Raw genomic sequence first — 14,086 nt, 5'->3', positions numbered from 1 at the left:
GGTTATCAAAAGCAGGGGAGACCCCACATCATTTTTTTTTTATTTATTCCCGTTCCAAATTTGTTTCAATGGCAATTTTCCTGCTCTTACCCCCATTTTGCTTCCTTCTGCAGTTCCTTAGCATTTACTACACGCCTTTTACAGTACCAAAGAACAGTTCCCCATTGACTTATATGGGGTTCGGGGTCAAGTTTGGGTCAAGTCCGAGTTATGAAACAAACTTTTAATTAAAATTCAGCCAAAGCTGGCAAACTTGAACTTTCATGGGTCCGCTCATCCCTACTGGTAATCTCCACTCTTCAACTGTAGTAGATGATAAAGACAGTATCTATGGGGGAAAACAAATGTATCTCACCCTTGTAGTTAGCAAAATCATGGAAATGTAAACATCTGGGAGGTGAAGCTTAAGTGGTAGCAATTCTATATTGTCATGTGATCACGTATGACAAGTCCATCCAGTAGAAGAGGAGTTAAGTTCCAATCAGTGTGGCACTGCGATGCTCCAGCCGGTAGGCTCCCTGGTATGCTTCCTAGTAGTCATGAGTGTGCCTTCTCGAAGCTAGCATGTTACGACACTTTGCTACTGAGTATGGTGACCTGTGTACTCATTCCAGAAACTAGAAACTATAGATCTCTTTATGTATGCTACCAGATACAGGGACAGTTAGGCAGTGATAATAGATATGCATCCAGAACTGCTCGTGGTTCTGGGTACTTATTAGACCTGAGAGGTTCTCTTTAAAGAGTTTGCCTGGGATTTTGAAAATGGATTAAGAGCAGGAAATGTGTTAAATAATAAAAATATCCATTACACATTTATTTCATTCCCATCAGTGCTTTTATTCCTTTCGCTTCAACCCCCAAAATATTTTTTTTTTCATTTTCAGTACATTGTATGGTAAAAATGATGGTGGTATTCAGTGGCGTAACTTGAAGTTTATGAGCTGAAATCTAAACGCTCCAACAGAACCCCCAGTTATTACAAGTCTTTAATTCCATTTGTCTTTCAATTTAGGCCAAAGTGATTATTTGGGCCCCCTTAGGCCTCAATGACTTGGTGCAATTGCAGGCCTTTAACCTATTGTTGTTATGCCCTTGGTGGTATTGTAAACGGTAACTGTAAAACAAGAAGCCTTGTGGCTTGTCGACAAAAAAATTGTGTGCCTCAAAGGAATAAAGAGAGGAAAAATCTAAAATTGACTGCAACAGGGAGGCGTTAAATGATAGAGTTTGTAAGGAGTGGCGGTGTGTCCCTTTAAATATTCTGTAGGGTACTGTGGCTCCCTATCCTACAGTGAGAAGGATTGCATGAACCTGGAGATAGTTAAATAATAGTTTAACTGGCAAAAAGGCAATGTGCTTGATGGTTGCTGAGTGTCATTTGAGCAAGAAGCTTGATGGTTTCAACAATCTTACAAGATGAAACAATATGTAAGGGGTATTAGAGTGGTGATGTGCCCCTCTAAATTAATAAGATACAGTGGCCCTTGCTGGTAGCATTGTTCCCCACTCTGGAATTGTGGGAAGAATACAGGAACACAGAGACTTAAGGGTGCTTTACACGTTGCGACATCGCTAGCGAACAACATCGTACCTGCAGAAGCAGCGATATTAAGGAACTGAATGACGTGTCAACGAGTGACGATTTTTCACATTTTTGCGCTTGTTGATCGTCGCTCATTGGTGTCACACGCTGCGATGTCGCTACCAGCGCCGGATGTGCGTCACTAACGACGTGACCCCGACGATATATTGTTAGCAATATCGTAGCATGTAAAGCCCCTTTCACAAGAGGCAATGGCTTGATAACAAAAGAGGTCAACATTTGGAAATCACTGTGGTTCCAACAATGGTAGCACTCGCATGCAAGTGGGCTTGTCACCTTCACCTGGGATAAACTACTCTGACAGAAATGCAGAGTGAAGCTTCTTACTTGCTTCTCCTGGCCCCTTTTATAGCCCCAAGGTTGTGCACCATTTGTATTGACTATTACTCACCCTCACTTACTAGCTAGATTTGATGCAGACACTTGCTGTTGAGGAGCAAAGCTGCTCCTCACCATTCGTACACTGCTGGTATATGCAGCTGGCTTAAATTTTGATGGATTTTAAGGGCCAGGAAGGGGTTCAACAAATAGAAAACTCTTGTCATATCTATGCCACCTACCCTGCTGTGGAGTCTCCCCAGGTCCTCCACTCGCCTAATCTTAAATCCTCTTCTTACGGGCAAGACATGTGTTTAAAAGTCTTATAAATTCATTTACTGTCTTTACTGTCATTATTTGTTTTTTTCCCCATAACTGATGACTTATGAAAAATTGACATTTCCACCATGTAACCAATGACAATTCTTTCAGACTGAGAATACATATAAATGGGTTGACAATTGGAAAGTACGTTACACAAAATGGGCTGCTAAGGAGCCAAGTAAAGACACTGCCTGTGTATATGTAGATACGGATGGACAATGGAAGACATCATTGTGTAATGAGATTTATTCTGTCATCTGCAAACAGACAAGCGGTAAGTTGATCACATTCCAGATATTGTATTTGCAGATGTACAGTAAGCTAAAAGAATAAGAAAAATAAATGATTCAAGTGCATATCAATAAATTTAGAATATCATCAAAAAGTTTATTTATTTCAGTAATTCAATACAAGTTTTTATCCTCTCATTATATTGCAATCATCATATTATATAGGACTGTGCACGCACAATTGCTCATTTCACCCTTCTACCCAGTTAATTCATCTGTTTTCCATTAGGTTATCACGTGATGAAAAACTGACTAGCTGATTTCTTCTAAGCTCTATGGGGAAACAAGAAGTCTCTATTCCCTGCCTTATTCATCACTACAAACGTCCCTGACGGGGGGGGGAGGATCTGGGTCAGACAGTGAAGAGGGGAATAGGTCATACAGGGACAAGAGACTTCCTGTTTCTACATAGATTGGAGAAAAGAGCAGAATTTACTGGGTAGAAAGGCAAAATGAGCAATTGGATGTAGACAGTGCCATATAATATGATAATTGTAATATATCAAGGAGATAAAAACTTTGATGGAAGTGCTCTTTTAAATGGGAATCCAAGAGTTTGGACAGCTGTTTTTATAATCAACCATATTTTCCATGAATAAGGAGGGTCTGTTCTCACCTCAAATGTCATCTTGTATCCAGGTACTCTGATAAGATGACACTTATTTACCGAGTCATAATTTATAGTCATGAGTGAGCACTAAAATGCTTGAGTGCTCGGAACTCAAATCAAGCAGGTCGGACGCTCAGACAGGCTCAATTTGAGTAATGAGTATAATGGAAGTCAATGGGAAACTCAAGCATTTTATTATTGTTATTATTTATTATTATAACACCATTTACTGTATTTCACGGCACTTTACATGTGAGAAGAGGCATAAACAAGTACAATAATTAAGAACAATACAAGGCACAGACTGGTACAGGAGTAGTCTCACAGTCTACAGGGGATGGATGAAGATACAGAAGGTGAGGGTAGAGTTGGTCATGCAGTGTTATAGTGGACTGAGGGATACTGCAGGTTGTACGCTTGTTGGAAAAGGTGGGTCTGCAAGTTTCTTTTGAAGGTTTCCATGGTAGTTATATCTTGGGGCACAGAGTGCCAGAGTATGGGTGAGACATGGGAGAAATCTTGTATGTGATTGTGGGAAGAGGAGATAAGATGAGAGGAAGGAAGCAAATCTTTTGAAAATCAGAAATTGCGTGTAGGTAAGTATTGAGTCTAGATCGCAGATGTTTGGGGGAATAGATTTCGTCTGGCTTTGTAGGTCATGGTTAGTGTTTTGAAACAGAGTCTTTGGGCAAAAGGAAGCCAGTGAAGAGATTGGCAGAGATGAGAGGTCGGGGAATAGCAGTGGAAGGTGGATTAGTTGAGCAGCAGAGTTTAGGATAGGTGCAAGAGTGTTAGAAGGGAGGCCAGAGAGCAGGGGTTACAGTAGTCGAGGCGGGAGATGATGAGGGTATGCACTAGTGTTTTTTCAGATTCTCGGTCAAGGAATGTATGGATCCGGGAAATATTTTTTAGTTGGAGTTGGCAGGTGGTAAAGAGGGCTTGGATATGTAGCTTGAAGGAAAGAGCAGGGTTGAGGTTTACCCTCAGGCATCAAGCACATATGACTGTGGAGAGTGAGCAACCATTGACTTCGATGGATAGATCAGGTGGAGTGTTAGAGTGAGATGGGGGAAAAATATGAATTCTGTTTTGTCCATGTTCAGTTTTAGGCTTTTTTTCTGTTCAATTCCTAAGACACCAGACAGACACATGGATCTTGGTTAGTAAGGAGGCGATATCAAGCCCAGAGAGTAGATCTGCGTATCATCAACATAGAGATGATACTGAAAGCCGTGGAACTTTATGAGCTGTCCGAGTCCGAAGCTGTCAATAGAAAACTGCAGAGGTCCTAGAACTGAACCTTGGGGGACACCTACAGATAGGGGCGAGATGAGTGAGAGGGAGACGCTGAAAGTCCGGTCCGTCAGATATGAAATGATCCAGGATAGTGCCTAGTTGTGATACCAAGAGATGAGAGAATATGTAGCAAGAGCAAATGGTCCACAGTGTCAAAGGCAGAAGACAGGTCTAGGAGGAGGGTAGAGCAGTGTCGCTTGCCTTTGGCAGTTAGAAGGTCATTGGTGACTTTAGTTAGGGCACTTTCAGTGGAATGATGCAGTTGGAAGCCAGATTGTAACCGGTCAAAGAGGGAGCAGGAGGAGAGGTGGGAGGACAGTTCAAGCTGGACATTCTGTTCCAGTGGTTTTGAGGCATTGGGGAGAAGTGATATGGGGCGATTCTCGACACAGTGGATGGGTCAAGGGAGAGCTTTATGGTGATTGGTGTGATTGATGCATGTTTAAAACATGAGGGGAAGACACCGTTTGATAGCGATAAGTTAAATAGATGGGTTAGGGTTGGGTAGAAGACTGTGGTGAGGTTGGGCATGAGGTAGGAAGGGAGTGGGTAAAGTGCACAGGTGGTGAGATGTGATTTGAATTTTGCCAAAAGACCTTTACAGGAGAGCTGATGAGGCAGAAAAATCCCTGAAATAGATGGAAGCAGTACTCAAATGAAATGGAAACAGTATGGTGAAGATGGCTCGATGCATCTCTGACTGCCGGAAACTAATAATATAATTTTACAAAATTACGTGGGGTCCCCCCTATTTTTGATGACCATGAAAGGTAAAGCAGACAGCTGCAGGCTGGTATTATCATGCTGGGAAGGACTTTGGTTTTTCAGCCCTTCTCAGCCTAAAAATATTAGCTCGCAGCTGCCCAAGAATTGGTGCATCATATTAGATGCTCCAATTCTGGCGCTTTGCCTGGCTCTTCCTGATTGCCATAGTGCAGTGGCAATCAAGGTAATATATTTTGCTGTTGATGTAGGCTGTAATGAAGGGGTGTCTATCAGATACCCTCATTACTAATCCAGTAATCCCAAGAAAAAAAAAAAAAAAAAACACACAGAGGAAAAAATAGTTAATTTGAATAAAGACTCCTCTTCATTATACCTCATTCACCAATTTATTAACAAAACTGTTCCCATGGAGCTCCTCCATTGTATTCCATGTTCCCCAAATGCAGCTCTGGTGACTGTCAATAGTAGTAAATTACAGCTATTCACAGATGTCAGATGGTGACGACAACTCACATCAGAGCCACTGGCTCACCACTGTGCTCAGCGAGAGACGGGCGACGCTGATGTGCAATTGTGGTCACTACCGGTTGCCTGTGTATAGCTTTACTACTATTCACAGTCACCTGAGCTACATTCGGGGAGCATGAAATATGACGGAGGAGCTCAATGGGAACATTTTTTTTTATAACAAATTGGTGAATGAGGAATAGTGTGGGTGAGTCTTTGCTCAAATAAACTATTTTTTTCTGTGTGTGTTTTTTTTTTTATTACTGGGGCAGTAATGGGAGTGTCTGATAGACGTCTCGTTATTGCTAACACTAGAGCTTGATGCCAGCTGACATAACAGCTCACATCAACCCCCAAAAATATTACCCCAATTGCCACCGCACCAGGGCAAATCGGTAAGAGTTGGAAAAAGTGCCAGAATTGGCGCATTTAATGTGATGCACCAATTGCAGGACAGCTGCAGGCTGATATTTTTACACTGGGAAGGGCCAAATAACCTTGGAGCTTCCCACCCTGATAACACCAGTTTGCAGCTGTCTGCTTTACCTTGGCTGGTTATCAAAAATAGGGGGGACCCCACGCCGTTTTTTAAAATGATTTATTTATTTCTAAGGTTAAAAGCACCCTTAAGTGCCACATAATAGGCACTAAAGTGTAGAAGTGTACAATATACAATGTACTGCTAGAGCGCAATTAAACTCTGCTTATATGTCTTATGTTCTATTCTAAGCTCTCCCTTCTAGATCAACTCAAACAGTGTGTTGAGCATCGTGCCTCCAGGTCTTATATAAAACCCGATGACGAGATGTGGCCGGCCAATCACAGTAATGCCAGTAGCCAATATGGCTACTGTATTACAGTGTATGGAAGGCAATCCCCGTATGTTTGCTGGCCGTCTAACTGCAGCAAAACATACGGGCATGGACTCGAGCAACCACCCTAGTCAATTGAGTAACCATCAGTTGCGAACTCACGCATTCATCATTAATAATCTACTAAAGTTGTGCCCTCTTTCAAGGCCTTTTTTTTTATATATGTATGTGTACAGCAATATTATTCTGAAGGTTTTACTTTCCTGAACACCATCATTTCTGTGATCCACTACTTGACTCTACTTTACCGCAGTGGAAGCTTGGCCAATGGCATGACTTTACAAAGAAATATCAGCATGTAACTAAATTAACTATACAACGTACATGGAATGTTCCTTTCAATCTCGTCTACCTTTCTGAATTAAAGCTCCCGCTCCCACCGACCCAACACAACAACCCGGAACATGCCCAGACACAAAAGGCTGGATACCCTTCCGTCACCATTGCTATCATTTTGAATCATCTGATGCCAGACTCTGGTCTGACGCATCCCGAGAATGTCTTTTGTATGGTGAGTTATAGACATATCTGATACAATGATTTAAGTTAACTACTTGTTATGTCAAAGATCAAGAGAAGAGATAAACAGACTACTCTATATTATAAAGTTTTGCTGTATCAGTAGGATCTGCCCTCACTTTAAGGCTATGTGCACACGGTGCGTTTTTCTCGGCGTTTTTGCGCGTTTTTTGGGTGCGTTTTTGGCCTCAAAACTGCATGACTTTGCTTCCCCAGCAAAGTCTATGAGTTTTCATTTTTGCTGTCCCCACACAGCGTTTTTTTTTCAGCTGCGTTTTTGTGGTGACCACAAAAACGCAGCATGTCAATTATTCCCGCGTTTTTCACTGCGCTTTTCATCCATTGAGTTCAATGGGATGTTGAAAGACGCAATGAGAAACGCAAATAGCTGCGTTTTGGTGCGTTTCTAAGACCAAAAACGCAGCTATAAGCGCAGGAGGTGGGTAGTAAAGTGACGTGTACAGGAAGAGGATTCCTTCTGTCAGTATAGACAGAAGCATGAATCCTCCCGGTACCGTCACCACCGCGTCCATCTCCCGTCCTGTGCATGTATGCTGCCGTGCGGCGCCATGTACAGGCAGGAGGTGGAAGCGGCTGCGAAAACAAAAGTTAACAGTAGAATAAAAAAAAAAAAGTTATACTCACCTGTCTGCAGACTCCCGGTGCCATGCCCGCTCCCAGATTCTCTCACGGTATCGCCACCCCCGCTCCGGCTGTGGGCAGTCTCCCCGGGGCAGGACCTTGCTTGCAGGACCTGGCGATGGATCACCTGATGCAGTCACCTGACGCATCAGCTGATCGAGTCTCGGGCTGACGCGGGCGCCCGGCCGGTATCAGCGGATGCGTCAGGAGACTTCATCCCTGATTACCGGCAGCTGCTGCAGCGATCGGACAGGATCAGACTCCCGCCCCATCGCTCCGGGAGCTGCCGGTAATTCAGCACATAAGTGAGTATTATTTTTTTTTTTTTCTACTGATGCATCAGCTGATTGTATAATCGGCGTTTATGCAATCAGCTGATGTGTGATGGGATTCAGGCACTTGATCCTGACAGATCATCTGATCGCTTTGCCTTCCAGCAAACCGATCAGATGATATTGGATCCGGATTGGACGGCGCGGGACCCTGACCCAGGATTACTGCGGAGGGGGGTTCTTTATCTCAATAAAGATGGAGTCACTAATTGTGTTGTGTTTTATTTCTAATAAAAATATTTTTCTGTGTTGTGTTTTTTTTTTACCTTTACTAGAAATTCATGGTGGCCATGTCTAATATTGGCGTGACACCATGAATTTCGGGCTTAGGGCTAGCTGATAATATACAGCTAGCCCTAACTCCATTATTACCTGGCTAGCCACCCGGCATCAGGGCAGCCGGAAGAGTTGGATACAGCGCCAGAAGATGGCGCTTCTATGAAAGCGCCATTTTCTGGGGTGGCTGCGGGACTGCAATTCACAGCGGGGGTGCCCAGAAAGCTTGGGCACCCTGCACTGTGGATTCCAATCCCCAGCTGCCTAGTTGTACCCGGCTGGACTCAAAAATGGGGCGAAGCTCACGTCATTTTTTTTTTTAAATTATTTCATGAAATTCATGAAATAATTTTAAAAAAAAGGGCTTCCCTATATTTTTGGTTCCCAGCCGGGTACAAATAGGCAGCTGGGGGCAGCCCGTACCTGCCTGCTGTACCCGGCTAGCATACAAAAATATGGCGAAGCCCACGTCATTTTTTTTTTTGGGGGGGGCAAAGAAATCCTGCATACAGTCCTGGAAGGAGGATGCTGAGCCTTGTAGTTCGACAGCTGCTGTCTGCTCTCCTGCATACACTATTGGATGGAGGATGCTGAGCCTTGTAGTTCGACAGCTGCTGTCTGCTGTCCTGCATACACTATTGGATCGAGGATGCTGAGCCTTGTAGTTCTGCAGCTGTCTGCTCTTCTGCATACACTAGTGGAGAATGAAGAACACATTGAAGAAGGAAATGACATCAGACCTTTTTTTTTTTTGTTCACTGATAAAAAACGCATAAGGACGCAGTGAGCAAAAACGCAGCAAAACGCAGCAAAAAAACGCACCAAATCGCGGCAAAACGCGTGCGTTTTTTGCCGCGTTTTTTCGACGCAGGTGCGTTTTTGTGCGTTTTTAGCGGCCAAAAACGCACAAAAACGCAGCGTCAAAAAAACGCAGCAATGGGGGTTTTCCTACAAACAACATTCATTTTAAAGTTGTTTTTAATCAATAGATCTTGGAATAATAATAATTTATACAATTGGATATATTTAAAAAAAACGTTCCTGTGCTGAGATAATCTCATATATGTGTCCCTGCTGTGTACTGTGTAATGGCCGTGTCTGGCCGTACAAGTACACCCTGTGGGTGTACTGACATGCTAAGAGGGCAGAATGAGCGCAGGAACTAACGCCCTTGCGACTAGTCCCCTCGCTCATCAGCATATCATAAAGGTTCTTTAGAAATACTTTTTCTAAACATTTCTTTAGGTATACTACTAGATAAAGGGACGGTTAGGCAGAGATTAGCAATATGTACCCAGAACTGCTTGTGAGTCTGAGTACATATTGCCCCTGACAGGTTCACTTTAAGACCAGAACTATATGTATAAAAAAGGGCAACACTGTTGCTTTCCAGCTCTGGGGTCCTGGGTTCAAATTCAACCAAGGACAACATCTGCAAGGATTGTATGTTCTCTCCGTGTTTTTGTGGGTTTCCTCTAGGTTCTCCAGTTTCCAGTCTTTCCAGGCATACTGATGGGGGAATTTAGATTGTGAGCGCCAAAGGGGATGTCGCGGGTGGGGAGGGAGCCGTCGCTGCTGCGCTCTCGCTGGCGCTCGGGTCCAGCGCTGCTGCTGCTGCTGCTGCTGCTGCTCGGTGGCTCAAGCGGTGGGCCGGATCCGGGGACTCGAGCGGCGCTCCTCGCCCGTGAGTGAAAGGGGTGGTTTGGTTTGGGGATTTGGTCTGTGACGCCCTCCACGGTTTGTGGTGAAAGTGGGCACCACCGCTGCTGGTGACGGGGATCCCGGGAGTGTTGTTAGGGAGCAGCTGAGATGTTTTCCCCCTCCGTGGGTAGGGGGTTGGTGGTCCCGGGGCCCGGTTGAGGTGACGGGGAAGCAGGGCTGGCAAGGTGCAGGGTCGCTTGGACTTCGCAGCGCGGTGCCAGTCGGCACGGTAGTACTCAGCCAAAAATGGAGGCACAGTCTCTTGTAAAACAAACGGCTGGATGGACGGGTCCCGCAGCCGGCTGCTGTGGCTTCTCCCGGACGGTTGGTGGTGGCTGCCTTTCCCTGCACCTTTTTGTGTGTGTTCGGTCCCGATGGCTTCCCACCGGTAACCCGCTCCCCAGCGTGGATATATGCCGGAGGAGCCCTTTTGCCCGCAGTCTCTGGCCCTGGGAACTCTAGCTGTGGCGGTAGCTGTATTTCCCTTTTGCTGTTTGAACGGTTGCCTTCAATCGGGTCTTGGCTGTTTGGAAACCCCTGGGGTTCCGGTCACTAACGGATTTGACCTGTTTAACGGCGACTCCAAGCCTGGTCGGGGTCCGCAGGCCCTGCCGGTTTGTGCTGGCTTCACTTCGCTCCCCGGTTCGGTACCAGTGGGCCACCGCCCGTTCCCAGTCCTACGGTTCCGCGTCAATCTGCCTCTCCTGCAGACGGCCACCACCGTCTAACAACCTTGCTCTCGGTGCCCGGGCCACGTACCCGGACACGATCAGTTTTGCTCCTCTACTACCACTTCCCTAACTCAACTCCAACTTCACTCGAGCTCTGCCCGAGCTTAACTGACTTCCTTCTCCCGCCTCCAGGACTGTGAACTCCTCAGTGGGTGGGGTCAACCGCCTGGCTCCACCCCACCTGGTGTGGACATCAGCCCCTGGAGGGAGGCAACAAGGATTTGTGTCTGACTGATGTGCCTATCTCGGGGTGGGGGGTGTTGTGTTGTAGTACCTGTGACGACCTGGCTAGTCCCCCTTGGTTAAATGCAGACCGTCCGCGGGCTGCCCGTCCATCACCGGTTTTATTTTTCAACTGTAAAAGGTAGAAAAACATATGAAAAACATTCAACAAAGCATTCTTATGGATCTTCCCTTAACGGGAGGCACGGTACTTTAACGTTACAACACAATTTTATTAATAACGGTCAGCTTCCGCTCTCCCACCCAAACAACCTGGCCCTGATGCTGCCCCTAAGAAGTGGGCAGCACCCCTTGACCCCAGTCCAGATCCAGGCTGCCCGAGCGGGAACGGGTACGGTGTTTCGCACCCTACGGTCACTTCAGGGGACCCCACGTCCAGGGGGACCCCTGACCCCCGGAGGATGGCCACCGATCCAGGTGGTGGCCAGGCCCCAGCCTACTCTGCTGCGGGCCCTTCCTCCAATCTGCCTCTCCGGAGGCGGCAACGGAAACATGCCAACATATTTACATTTCCACTAGTTTGTGGGTGCCCTGCTAGTTCTCAGGCATGTCCATAAGTAGTTTCTTATGCACGGTAACAAAGGGTCCCTACGGGGACAACTTGCCGGCAACGGCCGGGTCAATCACAATCGACAATCAGGTGACATCTTCGGTTTGATTAGTTTCATTTAACAGGTTAATGGTACTGGTGGTCCCAACGGGGACAACGGTGCAACGGAGGGCCCGCTGCCTTACTTTAGATCCACAGCACAGGCCAGATGAGGGGGCTGGGCCGGATCTTGGGCCTCCTGGCCTCCTCTCAACTTGGCATCCAGGGCAAACCAGCCCCTCTCTCCACAGTGCCGCGTGTACATGACTAAGTAGCCTGGGAGCAGGTTGCGGCCCGGATGGCCCTCTGGAGGATGAGCATTAAAGTCTCGGCGGGACACAAACACCTCGGCCTCCAGGCCCGGCTCAAAAATAAATTCATATCCCCGACTGATATCAAACCTTCTTACTTGCCCCTCGTGGACCGGGCCCCGTACCCGGAAGATGGCTCTGCGGAGGCTCTCCTTTTCTTGTATGGTGCGGGCCATCAGCTCAGCCTTCCGCTTCTCCCTCTCCGCAATCTCTCGGCCCAGTGGGGTCAGTTCCCTGTCCCAGTAAGGGGCAGCTGCTTGCCCCTGCGCGCGGGTCGGGCCCCGCGGAATTTCCACTACACTGCCCACTACTGGTGCCCTCGGTGGAAGATCCCGCGGTGACATGGCCTGGGGCGCTGCCTTGAAGCAACGACCCGGCGCAGCCTCAGCCGAGGCGTGGGGGATGGGTACAGGGGTCCTTTCCCGCTTGACCTCCGCCTCCTCCTGCACGGGACGGATCACCGGAGCCGGAACGGGACTAGGCACGGTCACTTCTGGTGCCACTGGTAAGTCTTTGCCGATGGGTAATGCCTTCGGAAGCTTCCAGGGAAGCGACTCGGGGCGGCTACAGGCTTCAGCTGCAGGCTGGTCCGCTTGGGCGGACAGGCAGGGTTCTGCTACCGGTTGCGGGGGGAGCAGGCCTAGTGGCGAGGCAGCAGCAGCCAACACTGGTAGCGGGGGAGGCAGCAGGGCGAGCGGGCGCAGACCGGGCCCCTCAGCTGCAATGATCGATCCTGTAGGAACACAGGGGCGTGGGTCGCTTACCCGCTCCTCCAATTCTTCCTCCACCTCGCGTCTCCGTATGGCCGCCACCACATCCGCCATGTCGGCCTCCCACTCCTCCAGGAGGAGCTGCATTCGGACCTGCAGGCGGCTGCTCAGCTGAACGGTCCGGATCTCCACCCACGCCGCGGTACCAGGCGCGGGGACTGTGGTGTTACTGGACGGACGGTGCATACTGGCAGCAGTATCTTCCAGGAACCAAATATGGCCGCAGAGTCCTGGCGTCCCTGCTTTTATAGCCGCGGTTTAGATGCGGCCGGACGCCATCCGTCCCCCCTTGGTCTTTTCTCAGCACCTCCTCTTCAGGGGCGAAGCTTCGGCTTTCGCGCCTCCACTGCTCGAGAAGATGCTCGAGCGGGAAAATCTTCGCGCCCAAGATGGCGGCTTCTGAAATTTTTCGGCCGGATACCACCGGCGGGACACAAGGCGCACTTCTACCAGCCAGTAGAACGGTAAGATCCTGTTCGTGACGCCAAGTTGTCGCGAGCGGGGAGGGAGCAGTCGCTGCTGCGCTCTCGCTGGCGCTCGGGTCCGGCGCTGCTGCTGCTGCTGTTCGGTGGCTCGAGCGGTGGGCCGGATCCGGGGACTCGAACGGCGCTCCTTGCCCGTGAGTAAAAGGGGTGGTTTGGTTTGGGGATTTGGTCCGTGACGCCACCCACGGTTTGTGGTGAAGGTGAGCACCACCGCTGCTGGTGACGGGGATCCCGGGAGCGTTGTTAGGGAGCAGCTGAGATGTTTTCCCCCTCCGTGGGTAGGGGGTTAGTGGTCCCGGGGCCTGGTTGAGGTGACGGGTAAGCAGGACTGGCAAGGTGCAGGGTCGCTTGGACTGCGCAGCGCGGTGCCAGTCGGCACGGTAGTACTCACTCAGCCACAAATGGAGGCACAGTCTCTGGTAAAACGAACGGCTGGATGGACGGGTCCCGCAGCCGGCTGCTGTGGCTTCTCCTGGACGGTTGGTGGTGGCTGCCTTTCCCTGCACCTTTTGTGTGTGTTCAGTCTCGATGGCTTCCCACCGGTAAACTGCTCCCCAGCGTGGATATATGCCAGAGGAGCCCTTTTGCCCGCAGGCTCTGGCCCTGGGAACTCTAGCTGTGGCGGTAGCTGTATTTCCCTTTTGCTGTTTGAACGGTTGCCTTCAATCGGGTCTTGGCTGTTTGGAAACCCCTGGAGTTCCGGTCACTAACGGATTTGACCTGTTTAACGGCGACTCCAAGCCTGGTCGGGGTCCGCAGGCCCTGCCGGTTTGTGCTGGCTTCACTTCGCTCCCCGGTTCGGTACCGGCAGGCCACCGCCCGTCCCCGGTCCTACGGTTCCGCGTCGATCTGCCTCTCCTGCAGACGGCCACCACCGTCTGCCAACCTTGCTCTCGGTGCCCGGGCCACGTACCCGGACACGGTCAGTTTTGCTCCTC

General features: G+C 48.6%; 1 protein-coding gene across 1 annotated transcript in view; it reads left to right on the top strand.

The window, feature by feature from the left end:
- LOC142243975 (macrophage mannose receptor 1-like) overlaps positions 1–14,086 on the top strand; it is a 234,721-nt gene that overhangs the window by 167,462 nt on the left and 53,173 nt on the right. Inside the window, exons 25-26 of the mRNA XM_075316164.1 lie at positions 2,357–2,522; positions 6,917–7,060. Coding sequence (XP_075172279.1) covers positions 2,357–2,522; positions 6,917–7,060 — 310 coding nt within the window. The remainder of the gene's footprint in view (positions 1–2,356; positions 2,523–6,916; positions 7,061–14,086) is intronic.

This window comes from Anomaloglossus baeobatrachus, chromosome 6 (genome assembly GCF_048569485.1).
Source record: "Anomaloglossus baeobatrachus isolate aAnoBae1 chromosome 6, aAnoBae1.hap1, whole genome shotgun sequence".
In the NCBI taxonomy this organism is placed as follows: Eukaryota; Metazoa; Chordata; class Amphibia; order Anura; family Aromobatidae; genus Anomaloglossus; species Anomaloglossus baeobatrachus.
Note: the sequence above shows the minus strand (reverse complement) of the source record. Positions and strands in the feature narration are given on the sequence as shown.